This window comes from Diadema setosum, chromosome 4 (genome assembly GCF_964275005.1).
Source record: "Diadema setosum chromosome 4, eeDiaSeto1, whole genome shotgun sequence".
Taxonomy (NCBI): Eukaryota; Metazoa; Echinodermata; class Echinoidea; order Diadematoida; family Diadematidae; genus Diadema; species Diadema setosum.
In genome coordinates this window covers 36,941,124-36,954,356 of record NC_092688.1, presented here as the reverse complement: position 1 = coordinate 36,954,356, position 13,233 = coordinate 36,941,124, and the positions used below count along the sequence as shown (strand labels likewise).

At 37.5% G+C, this 13,233-nt stretch overlaps 1 protein-coding gene across 1 annotated transcript in view; it reads left to right on the top strand.

Moving 5' to 3' along the window:
* Nucleotides 1–8,550, top strand: part of LOC140227222 (uncharacterized) — a 67,036-nt gene extending 58,486 nt beyond the window's left edge. The window contains exons 6-9 of the mRNA XM_072307651.1: nucleotides 3,548–3,615; nucleotides 4,530–4,589; nucleotides 7,438–7,562; nucleotides 8,117–8,550. Of these exons, the coding sequence (XP_072163752.1) occupies nucleotides 3,548–3,615; nucleotides 4,530–4,589; nucleotides 7,438–7,562; nucleotides 8,117–8,550 (687 nt within the window). The remainder of the gene's footprint in view (nucleotides 1–3,547; nucleotides 3,616–4,529; nucleotides 4,590–7,437; nucleotides 7,563–8,116) is intronic.
* The last annotated feature ends 4,683 nt before the right edge of the window (nucleotides 8,551–13,233 follow it).

Genomic DNA, 13,233 nt, shown 5'->3' with positions numbered 1-13,233 from the left:
TTTGCAGTGCTCTACATTACTCAATTTTCCACCTTTATATTGATATTATAGTGTATACATTATACACTGCGACTTTGGCACTTTCTCTCTACTTCTATACTAAGCCAAACTGTACATTTCGGTTGTGGTCTTATTTATGTCATTTGAAGAGTTAGTTACCTCGCCATTTAGTATGTGAATAAGGTGATCGACTACCATATCGATGTCGAAAGCATTTGACCACGCAGAGACGATTGAAGTGAATGAGACAGGTTTGGTGTGTGTGTGTGTGGGGGGGGGGGGGTCGAGGGAAGAAAGGAATATGAATCTCTACAAGAGCGACACATAAGAGTCCAGCCTCTTATATGGAACAGCCGACCTCCTGCCTTCCAAAGTGAAGAGAGTACAATGTGTGGTATTCCAGATGATCCTGTTTTCCTTTTTTCTTTTTCTTTTTTTTTTCGGGGGGGGGGGGTATATCTAAACACGGAAATAATGGGGTCAGTGTTTTTATTTTGGCTGCGAATTCGCATTATTCCCCACTCCAGAACCAAAAAGCGCGACGTCTGCATTCTCTATGACTTCATGTTTTTTTTTCTTTTTTTGTGTGTATATAAGAGTGTGTGTGTGTGTGTGTGTGTGTGCGTGGGTATGAATGTATGTCAAGGGGATGGGGTAGGGGAGAAGGAATATGGCAAGAATGGTTTAGCAGAGTGTCGGCTTTTACTTGACAGTTTGTCTTGACAAAGTGCAGCATTAGTATCCTGCCCCATGCATGAAGATGTGTAAAGAACTTTAGTCATACGTCATGAACTGATAAACCAATCACTGAATTCAGACACTGTAGGATAATGATAGCAAATAAATGTTTCAAAGATTTTTTGTGCCAATAGTCTATAGTATGTATAGCAAAAATTATTGAAGGATATAGAGTAGCTATTATATTATTCAGTGCATACTTCTCGTGTCTCATTCGGTAAAACATGTGATTGAGAGAACGATGTTGGCCATATAGGAGCTATGTGGTGCAATAAAATGTCATGGTTAGTAACAATGACTATGTATGAAATCATAAGAATAGGAACTACATAAAATCTTGGCAAATGAAATGAGAAAATATCAAACAAGCTGAGCTTACAACGACGAAAAAAAGTTGCTAATAATGTTGAGGAAGATGATAATATACTGGCATATTTGGCTAGAGGGAAATATGTCACGATTTTTTTTTCCTCCCGGTTCATCTATATGTTCAAGGATCAGAGGGGGGAAACAATGTTCCCCATCAGATAATAGACCTGACTCCCCCGTATGGTCCCCTATCCAATCACAAAACAACTTCGTCAGGTTCCACCGCGGGGACTCCAATCAAACACTTAAACTCCCATCTTCCGCTGCGTGATCTCCCCTTCTTCCAACCTTTCATCTTTCTTCTCCCACCCCTCTCTCCCTTTCTTTCTCTATTTTTCCTCATTTTGTCACAGTTTTCATCACGTTTCCCTACTTCCAGTCCGTCATCGGTGCCACGGTTCGCCCCAACATGAATATTGTTTTGCTTTTTCCCGTTTGCCCCCAATAGAAGAAAATAGATATTGTATCGGATTTCGCGCCGAGGAATTATGCTTGGCGCCTCTTCGCCGATCGCACCCTATTGCGCCCGCAGGCTGCAGGGAAAGATGACAGTATTGGGGTCCCTCTTCCTACCTTGTGTCTTTTGCTTTATCGGGAAGGGTGGGGATATTAAAGTTGTACGGTTTGGATGCACTGAGATATGGTTAGTTCATGTTTAAAACGCATGTTAAAATCACTTCCGCACCAGTTATGTCAGTTATTTTTCAATTGTCTTTTGCATCCAAGCGGTGACGCTGTCCATATTGATTCATATAAATTCATATTGATTTGTCTATCTTGTGATTCATTAAGCACACATTTTTTTCCTAATTTCTCATAGTTCCTTACATGCGGTTTGCGAATGTAAGACTCGAGAACACACGAAACGTCATAACAGTTATCCAACGTGCATGATATTATACCGTTAAAGTCAAATGAGAATTTTACCGCCAAAATGGTAAGCCGTCTGAATGAGCGCATCAAAATCCAGCATGACACACACAGGCTCCGGTCAAATCCCGGCCACGTGACAGTAGGAATCTGTTACGTCTAAATTACCGCGCTAATTGGTTAATTGGCCTATTGCGGATGACGGATTGTGTTCGATGTCCGTCGAAGGAGGTTACCACCCCCTGGGCGCGATTGTCCAGCCAATTACTCGAAATTACAAAGGCGGGAAATTCGGGTGATTAAAGGGAACAACTGGCTTGATGGGGGTGGGGAGAGGGGACCGAATGTTAATCATGACTTACATGTCATATATCGATGTGAATTTAGATTCATCCATAAATGACAAAAAACCTGTGAATCTGGTCAACACTGGATCGGCGTAGATGTGGAAAATGCGACCCGAATGAGTCTGTAGTACACGTATTTTCTACGCATAATTTTCTAACAATTTAACTGTTAGATACTACTAGACCCGGTAGAAATGTATCGTGATCTATTGAAGAAAAAAAAAAAAACCCAATCATGTCATCGGAGATGATTTTTTAGGAGTGCATAATAATCGTGATCTCGATGAAGTGCTGAAACCTACGGTTATGGACTATATGATTTTCACATTGCCTTCTGCTTCCTTTTCTTTGAGGGGCGATAGCTCCTCAAAATCATGACACCCCGCTGGACTAGGTCCCTCCTTTGTCTCTTTATGAGAGTATTCTGCAACTCTGTACCAATGAGTACTCATTCACCAATTAATCTGTAGCGAGTGTCCCCATGATTTGCTGAGCAGCCTTTTATTTTCGATATGAACACTCAATCTATTAAATGCAGTATATCAAGGAATGCATAAAGCGTGTTGATAGCAGTGGTCATATTTTATTTAGATGCCGTATCTCTGTGCTGATTGCAGCAATTGTTGAAATCCGTTGTAGTGAAAGCACGAACTAAAAAAAGACGAAAGTATACCAGCGTTTTTCGAATTCAGTGCAGAGGCTCAAAATCTTAATTTAGGCTTTTGCTTGGCTTTTGAAATACACTCCTTTTTATTATTGATACTTAAGCAGGAATTTTAGAATTTTACAAAATGTATTACTGTCTTAATCTAGTTTTGTTACAACTTTTGATTACTGGGTTTTTTGGTGTTTTTTTTTTTTTTTTTTTTGGTTAACAAAGTATCTATTGAAATTCAAGGTGATGTCATTTTTTTTTTATTTCAAATTTTAAATTTCTATATTAGTACAGTGAGAAAAAACATTGTTACGTCACATTTTTTGCCATTGTATATAACAATACCATATACATTTTTTTTTTGTTTCCTCAAATTCAGTAGAAAAGTTTAGAACTGTATTTTAGGGTTTTATTCACATATCTATTTTTTATTGCGAATGACAACGGTATTTTTTTTTATTTCGATGCTTGAATTAGATATTAGACGATTTCCATCGTGACGTCTCCAGATATTTGGCCTTGACTGATCTTGACTTATCTCTTGACATGGTTATTATTATCTTCGCAGATAACACAACTCAAGATCGCCAGCAATCCTTTCGCCAAAGGTTTCAGAGAGTGCGATCCTGACGACTGGTGAGTTGACAATATTTGTTTATTTCGATCCCCAATGTCCCTTCCAGTCCAGCAATGGAAGTGAAAGCACCTTAGAGAGATGGTGTAGAATTGGTTTGGATGAGGATTCAGCTTTTACAATTCAAAGAGCAATTCGAAGATTATTTGATGAAAGGCGAATTTGAAATGGCTGAGATATTCAAAATCAAAGTAAAACAAAACTATACTGATGAAAGATGGGTCCCACCAAATAATGATATGCTCTTACATATTTTATATGAGATTTTTCATTATCTAAATCCCGTTGAAAACCTGAAGCCCTATCTCAACCAAAACTATGCCATCCTTTAAGATGACAGATGACATTTCGTTTTGAAATTTTGGGGATTTGTTTGAAATAAAGAAATTAAAGTAACAAAGGAGAATAAGAATCTCTCTGGGTTGGCAGTTATTTCATTGAAGAGTATATGTTTACCTGTGTTGGTGCTATGTTCTCATGCCACACGCTGTACAGTATATTGAGTTGAGAATGGAAAAGTTGTGATAAAAAAAAAAAAAAATTGTTCCACCAATGGAACAAAGTTTTGGTCATGCTCCATTTTTGCACTTCCATAGTCCACTTTCACTGTCAAGCAGACGCAGACCATATTGAATTGGTCGGCGTGCCCCAATGAAATATTCACTTGTGAGTTTTTTTGTTGTTGTTTTGTTTTGGTTTTTTTTTTGACATGTCTAGAATGAGAATACAGCTGGTATGGAAATTATTGATGGCAAATGTAAATTGTTCCGCGAAATTTCAGCAATGTTCTGTTAATTGTCATGTTATTTATTCATTTATTTATTTTTTGTGTTATTATTGTTTTGTTATTTCCGTTTCTGTGGTAAGAGGCCTCTGATATAATTTCCTCATTTTATTTGGTTTTGATTATTTTCAGTTATGGGCCGTGTCGTGATCTGGGGGTAGCTGCGTCCAACTACAAGAACAGCTGCCCCCGGTAATTTGAATATTTTATCCTTTCTAATATCATTATCATTTATTTTACTAATATCCATTTTCATCCCCTGCTCTTACATCAAAACCTTTGATCGACAAAAATAACCCACAAGTGCATACTTTCTTATTCGCATCTTTCCCCCTGTGCATTACACCTTAAGAAAATGTTGATGTTGTTTTTGCGGGAACGCCATTACATTTTGAAGATAGTATTCAAATCCATATCTTTTCACCTAACTTTTATTCATTTTCAACTGTAAATGAGCTTTCAACATAAGATCGATCATGTAACATTTCATTTTAATTTTGAATTGTTAATTCGTGAACAGAACGTAAGATGATAAAGTTAAGCTGAACTACACTAAACTTAGTTTATACATTCACGACAGATTGATATCACAGAAAATATTATTCGACTTGTATTCCTGCGACTCTCTGAATCCTTCCAAAATACTCGTTGAAATAGAAAAAGAAAATCAAACCAAATGATAAATGTAACTTCCTAAATTTGATTAGTGAGAGTTCCAAAGCGGTCATGAACATTAAGATACAAGTGACATAAACATAAGAATAACAAGTGTCTCATTGGCCGTATTGATTTTCTACCCGTTTTCCTTGACATGCAAGAATAAATCAATTCCCACTTCATTCCATCTTGTTCAAAAAGCTTTTTTTTTTCTCTGAATTTCTCAATGTTTTATTTTCTTCTTTTTTTGTGTGTGGATGTAATACAGCTGCACATTGACTCGAGAAGAGATATTATTTGTATTTCTTTTCATTTCTTTGTTTTGTGTCCCCTTTTTATGATGATAGTAAAGTATTCCATTTGATACCTATACTATGATACCATGGATAAAATCGATTTCTTTTTTAAAGATTTAGAATGACGCCAATCTGATAGATGATACTTAGGATATACTGAGTGAAACTTATGACTGTAATCAGTTATAAGAAACCATACAATGTGGATATCAGGCATATTATTACGTCCTAAATGTTCTTTTTATAGCTACTGAAAGCAAATGACTTCGATGTTATGTGAGTTAAAACGAGTTTTGTTTTTGCACAAGCCGAAGAAATCCTCAATTTTAATAGGGTGATTCACTTTTTCGTGGTTGACGATGTTAATGATATCAAGTGTAGACATTTAGATTGCGTACGGCTCTACTAATCTTATCTTATCCAATTCAAATTCTTAAAACATCCACTTCATTTGTTAATGGTTGTATAGGGGGATGGGGAGTGTAAAATTCAACAACTCTAACGAAGATCAAGTCTCTTACATTCTTTGAATATATATTTATACATATATATAATTCAGTTTTATTGATTTTATTTATTCACAACCATTGTCCATTAGCCATAAAAATTATTGATGATGTGACATAATTATCTTAAGAGGTTTTAGAACTGACCTATCATTTTCACCTGTTCAATGAGATTTGATAAGCTAGTTATTTCCTTTGATATTCTCTAAGTCTTTTTCACGTCATGAGGTACTTGTAACATTTTATGGAGACATTGTTAGGCACATCGTGTGAAAGAGAAGTCCTCTTGCGCGCACGTGACTCCACTAATGTATCTCAAAACGCCCCCAGCGAAAAAAAAAAAACGCGAAGACTGGTTACGTATCACGTTTCCGCCAAATGACGCCCACGGGATGGTGCCGTGGTGGTGGTAGAAACAATTAGCACCCTTCTCACGATAACATGTTCACGTGGTCCTCCATTAATCATTATGCCAGCGCGGGAGGTATACTTATCGCCACATTCGATAGGAGTAGTAGCTGCTAAGTACCAGAACACCACATCAATGTGGTAAACCTCGGGAGATAGCCGCCATCACCGGTGGAAAAGTGTCATTCGTAGCTTGAAGATGACAAAAACACATTATTTAATGTACAGACAGTTGGACAGCATTATTTTCCGTTTCTTCCATGATATAAGAACAACTGACTTACCTTCTTCAGAAGGCAGAAGAATTTAGACTGGTTACTCCTAACATAACGATTATGTCAGCAACAAGTATTCTTATCAAAAATAAAGTTTTTGTGGAATTCTCTTTGTATTTTCTAAATGTCGTTTCATTACTGTGTCATCACTAATATTAATTTTATTGTTGTAGTCTTCTTATGCAGCAGTCGCGCCACAAGGATTTAAACTTAACTTTAAAGGGACTGTACAGTACTGGTTGAGGTGGGGATTCATGTTTTGAACATTCCTAATTGAGATAATGAAAAGCATCTTATGAAATATGAAAGAGCATGTAATTTTAAGAAGGATTCAACGTTTATTTGATGAAAATTGGTTTTCAAATGACTGAGATATCCAAAAAAAAAAGTGCTAATAATAAAAGGCGACATGCCACAACTTTATTAGGATCTCTTTGTTTCACCTTGTTTTTGGATATCTCAGCCATTTCGAACCGATTTTCATCGAATAAACTTTTGATACCCCTTAGAACTGCATGCTCTTTGACATCTCATAGAGTGGTTTCTGAAAATCTCACAAAACATTAAAAGCTAAATCCTCACCTCCACCAGAACTGTACACACCCTTTAAAAATTCATAACATTTGAACCAGTCGTCCAATATTCCTCGAACTTTCACTGATGAGTTCTCATCGTCCCTGCATCTACTGAATCCAAATATTTGCTAGGGTAAAATCCCGTTTTGCATGGACGATTTTTCAAGCACTATTGTAACTCGATCACTGCGTAATATAGGGTCGTACATCGTCGCATAACCTTATCAGCCTTTAACCATATTATTCTCTCCTTTCTTTGAGCGTTTTCTTTACATATTGTTCACCGTGTTGTCTTCTTCGTATACCATCCTTGTCTTTCACAGCATCATCGAGATCCTCCCTCACGGCAACGGGCCGCGAGCCCGCAACCACCACCGTCCCAGCTCGCTGCAAATCGTCGGCATCACGCGGAGCCGGCCCATGCAAAGAACGCAGCATCAGAATGAACACAGTAAGTATAATTATTATTATTATTATTATTAATATTATTATTATTATTATTATTATTATTACTATCAACGTTCTCTACTGTCTTATGCCTCTTATTCCTTTAGTGTTTCAATGATTCTCTCAATGTTAAAGCCGTTGTGAAATTTTTTTCTTATGTAATGCTTCATAATAATGTTGAGTGTACAACTGTATGTCGGAAATACAGTTGGTCAACTTTCATAGCATAGTGATGTCACTGTGTGAACTTAATTCCGTGAACTGTGTGTGTTATGTAGTTAATTCAATGAAATATTACTCAAACAACTCCGACTCCGTTGTAATTCTATGATAGAAACCAATGAGTATTATTATTATTTTTTATTTATTTATTTATTCATTTTTTTTTGGGGGGGGGGGGTCTTTAATACGGTGTAGGAGAGCAAGCGCACATTGCCGTCGTATCTGTGTTTGGTGTAAATTACTTGCTCTGTTTTTTTGTTTTTATTTTTGTTTTTGTTTTTCGTTTTGTTCTATACTTTACTGTCGTTAGAAATTCTGAAATGCTATCTCCATTCACCCATACAGATTCTGAGAAGCAAGTAACTCCGTCCGTAGGCAACGCCAATACGCCGCCCATGTCAACAGACAACAGCACCTCGGCCCTCGCCAACACGGCCTCCCTTATCAACCCAAACCCAGGTTTTCCCGACCTCGCCGCCCCGCCCTGCTCGATGACCAACGGCACGATCACCGGGGACGCCACCTACTCGTCATATCCAGCCACGGACAGTCAGTACAACTACGGCAGCTGCTACTTCCGGTCCAACACCAGGCCCACGCCCTACTCACGTGACATGACGTCATACATGAGGGACTCGCGCTACTGCGCCAACGGACTGACATCGTACATGGGCCGGACGAATGGCCAGTTCCCGTATGACCCTTCCGCAATGACCATGATGGGCGGCATAGATCCGAGGAGAAATTACACGCAGCCGATGATGTAGCAATTTTCTGCCAGATGGGAATCAGTGGAAGTATCTGTGGAAAGGACCTTTGTCAAATAAAGAGAAAATGTCGATTTTAGCCCATTTTTCGAATGGAGAACATGTTTTATGTTTGTAAAAGAATTCTGTACAAAGATTTCCTTTTCTTTTGTTACATTCGAGTCTGGGGTTCTCCGGATCAGGCCCAGTCATCGAAGACCCAAAGTATTCGTGTATATATATCGCTTGCAGAGGGAATTTTTGCGTTATAGTGCTTTCATCATGTACAGTTCGGAGACTGATCAATCAGAGTGGGTTATCTTTCGTACGTCATAGTCGGGACCGAACAGGACGATGTTGCTTCAAATCGCGAGTATTGGTTCACTTCTGTACGCCTGTCAGTGTTCATTGGACTGTAAACTCTAGATCAGTGAGACATTGAAAGACTTGGACACACTCTGACTGTTTGTCGTAGCCATGCCCATGGAATGGTCAGTGTTACCAAAGGGACTCCCACGCTGGAGAGAAAGAAATGCAAAAAAAAAAAGGCATGATGACCAATGATATATATATTGATGTTGTATTATTGCGTAATCATGGGATGTTTCACCCGTGTGAACTGCACGAAAAGGAATTATTATTGTTGGAGAGAAATCATGATTTCTTTTCCAAAATGATATGTGTAAATATAGAGATTTTAAGCCTCGCAAAAAAAAAGGAATGAAAAATAAAGAGACGGTAAATCATGATGGTTATCATGAAGATATTTAGAATGATGGACAGAAGTCACGGAACGTACTGCAAGATGGATTTGTGCTGTGTTACCATGGACACGATTTGACGCGAATGACCTATAAGAGGAGGAGGAGGTGTATAGGAGGAGGATTTGAACAGAGTCTGGCCGGGAGATGAGATGAGGTGCAAGATGGTTAAACGGATGACTAAATTCAGTGTTCTCTTTAAGACTGCAAACTCTTTAAGAAGAGGAGAGTGTCAATGCATTCAGAGTAGAACGAAAAGGATGTCATTTAACATTACTTCTCGTACAGAATGAAATCTCCAATCCGTGAATGTGAATAGAATATTGTTGTACCTGGCTGAAGCCAAAGGCTAATTGGGCCGAGTCTCCCACAGTTTGCTAGAATGTCCATAAAAATCAATGATTTCTTCATGTCTTTAACAAAAGAATAGAAAATCGTTCCTGAGTTTTGAATTATTTCAACCCATTTAGATGATTACAGCACACGAGTTTCTCCCTGATGGCTCTGAAGAAACCCCGATTTCAATGTTTTAATGTTGACAGCTAGCTGCACTGAGCAAGAACAGAATAATACTTGTTTTATATGTTTAGACATCAGTATGAACTTGATAGTATTTGCTTAAATTTGATCACAGTAGAAAGATTACTTATGATACCATTTGCATTAACAGATTGAAATTCCATCAGTATTATATCATTCAAACAAATAAGAACCAAATAATTTGGTCATTTATTATTTGAGTTACGAATTTTTGTTCAGTTTTGGCAGCGTATGTTATCCTGCCTTCCACGAGCTGTAGAACAGAGTGGTGACAATATTAAATCATGATTAAATAAGGCATGATGCATTTGTTCCATTTTCAATGGTTTTCTGTCCTTTTTTGTTACACTTTAAAGGACAAGTTCACCTTCATTAACATACGGATTGAGAGAATGCAGCAATATTAGTAGAACACATCAGTGAAAGTTTGAGGAAAATTGGACGATCGATGCAAAAGTTATGAATTTTTAAAACTTTTGTGTTGGAACCGCTGGATGAGGAGACTACTAAGGCTCGTGATGTCATATGAGTACAACAGTATAAAGAAAATGTGAAGAAAATTCAACATATTTTCACTTTTTTCGCATAATAAAAGAGCACTTGACTTGCCTCTTTCTAAAGGCAATGGGAATAATATTACCCATAATATATGTCAGTAACGAGTCAAGGGAATGTGTACTTTTTTCAAAAGATGAAATTTTGTGAAATTCTCTTTATATTTTCCTTATATTGTTGTACGCATGTGACATCATACACTGCAGTAGTCTTCTTATCCAGCGGTGACTGCACAAAAACTTTAAAAAATCATAACTTTTGAACGGATTGTCCGATTTTCCTGAAACTTTCAATGATGTGTTCTACTAATATTGCTACATTCTCTCAATCCTTATGTTAATGATGGTGAACGTGTCCTTTAACTCTAGGTAGAATGAGGCTTTCTCCTGTGAAACAATGGCCTAAGTGTGAATTTCAGTTGTTGTAACTTCTACCCCCAATCGGCCAGTAACCCTGGTGCAGTAGATGGCATATTCTATATTTCCTTCTACTTTTCCTCTCCGTATTACCCGATGTTTGAAAGTGTAAAACAATGTTGTTTATGAAAATAATGCGATCAAATGTTACCTTGGCAGTGTAGCAAAACTTCGTAGTATTCATAGACAAATATTTTAGTACTGCTCAACACGGATCTTACTCGACCTATCTTGTTTGTATTCACTAATACTCATTCGCCTTCTTTTTTTTTTTCTTTTTTTTTTTGGGGGGGGGGGGATTCAGTTGTTGGATCTGGAGAGCGAATTACATGTCAAAATTCTTGCCAATGTTAATTTCTTGCATTAATAATCTAAAACCTATGTAGTTAAAACGCCAACAATTTACTATGAAGTCCGATAAACCTGTTACACCAACTGGTCTTGTCCGGTTACCAGGACAGCCTACAGTTAGAATCATGCCGTGTGATGAGCGATTGTAATCATACGTCCTGTTCCTTTATTCAGCGTGGAGGGCGTTTCGTCATAATATCAGTGAACAGTGAACGTGTGAATATAAACGATAGTGAGAATGGATAGTATTCATTATGTCTGCATCCTGAATGTCGAAGCCAGCTGGCTGACATAACTTCACGTGAGTTTGAATACATGAAAACTCTTTTGAATGGAGTGGTTTTGTGTTCGTCTTGATCAGGGTCTGAAACTTAAAACTGAAGGGAAAAAGAATGAGGAGAATTCATGTTTCATGTGGGATGGATGGCGTGGACAGCTCATTTGGATTTCGTTTTTGCTGAGGAGATGTCGATATTTTGGTCACGAACCAACTGTTTCTTAATGATCTCAACAGATCACTAATAAAGTCAATTTAGAGTAAAAAGAAACTCCTCAATCTGTGTGCATATCTTTGAGTGCATCGTAAATGTCGTTCTTGTATGTTGAGACTGTGCTTGATAAGATAACTTTCTTCTGCTGCTGATTTTTTATTACGTCGTCCAAAGAAAATTATGTTTCATCTGATTATGTTAACGCGGATACAGAAAAACGGTGATGTTTTCGGTCGTATTCGCCGAGAATAGCAACTACATAATTATGTACGATGTAAGCACTGTTCTACGAGAGGGCGCCACCACCGTCAATAATGTTATTTAAGCATGATTTTCCTGGTTCTTTCGTGAGGTTATTATGCACGATACCAGGGTGTTCCAATTCAATGAAGCAAAATTCCATAATTATCTTTAACGACATTCATTCAGTTATCTGTTCAATTCAATTGATTTCAATTCATTTTATTTTCACTGTATGAGGCATTTAGATCATTCCAGCCCAAACTCGACTAATCTGTAGTTGGCACCAAAAGCAACGTATTAAATGATATTACATGATAACATTCACTGATATCATTCAATAATGCAGCCACTCACGCACTGACAAATTGTCTTCTTTGAACAATAGGAATACACTCCAAGCATTCCAAAAGAAACATTCTACTGGCAGTTTCACCATTATGAGGTCGTTCATTGGTAATGTTGTATCAATGAGTAAATCAAGAGAATAGTGTGATCTTTGCTTTGCTGATGATAGTGGATGCAAAGTTGGAAAAATCGAAATTCAAGGAGTTGATAATGATTGATGAATAGACTTTTACCATTGCCAGTGATAATGATGATGATGATGATGATGATGATGATGATGATGATGATGATGATGATGATGATGATAATGATATTGATGTTGATGATAACAATGATGATGACAATGATGATGATGATCATGGGGGGATTTATTCAATTGTGCATTGATAATTCTGCTGATGATGATGACGAGTGTGCTGTAAAATACTGATCCAGGGAATCAAGAGGATCAAGGGAAGCGACTGCGGGGGTAACGAACGAAATGGAAACGTGATGGTGGTGGTGGTGATGGTGATGATGATGTTGACGACCACTATGTGGAAAAAAAGACGATGGAAACAATCGAGATCGTGATAATGACGCAAAGACAATGATGACAGTAAGGAGGATGACACCGGTAAGTGACAGTGATGCCAGAATGTCATGATGACGAGGATGATGATGACGATGACAATGACGATAGTGGCCATAATGGCAATGCGTCATCATTTCTCTATTTTAATGAGAGAAAAAACCTAAGGTTTCATTTTAGTAGTTGTAATAATATACAGACAGAACTTCCCTTTGATAATTGGGGCAAGTACATAGCTACCTGATATTTTGAACAGATATGTCACTCCCTCGCTTTTCATATTGTGTTTTTAAAGCACATGATTGTTACGTAAAGAGACTAAGCATTTACGCAGTATGAGGAACTATAAAAGTTATCATCTAGATACACTGTATCTTTATACGCTTTATTTGTTCGGATATAAATTTCGATATGACGAAAGAAGACGGGAG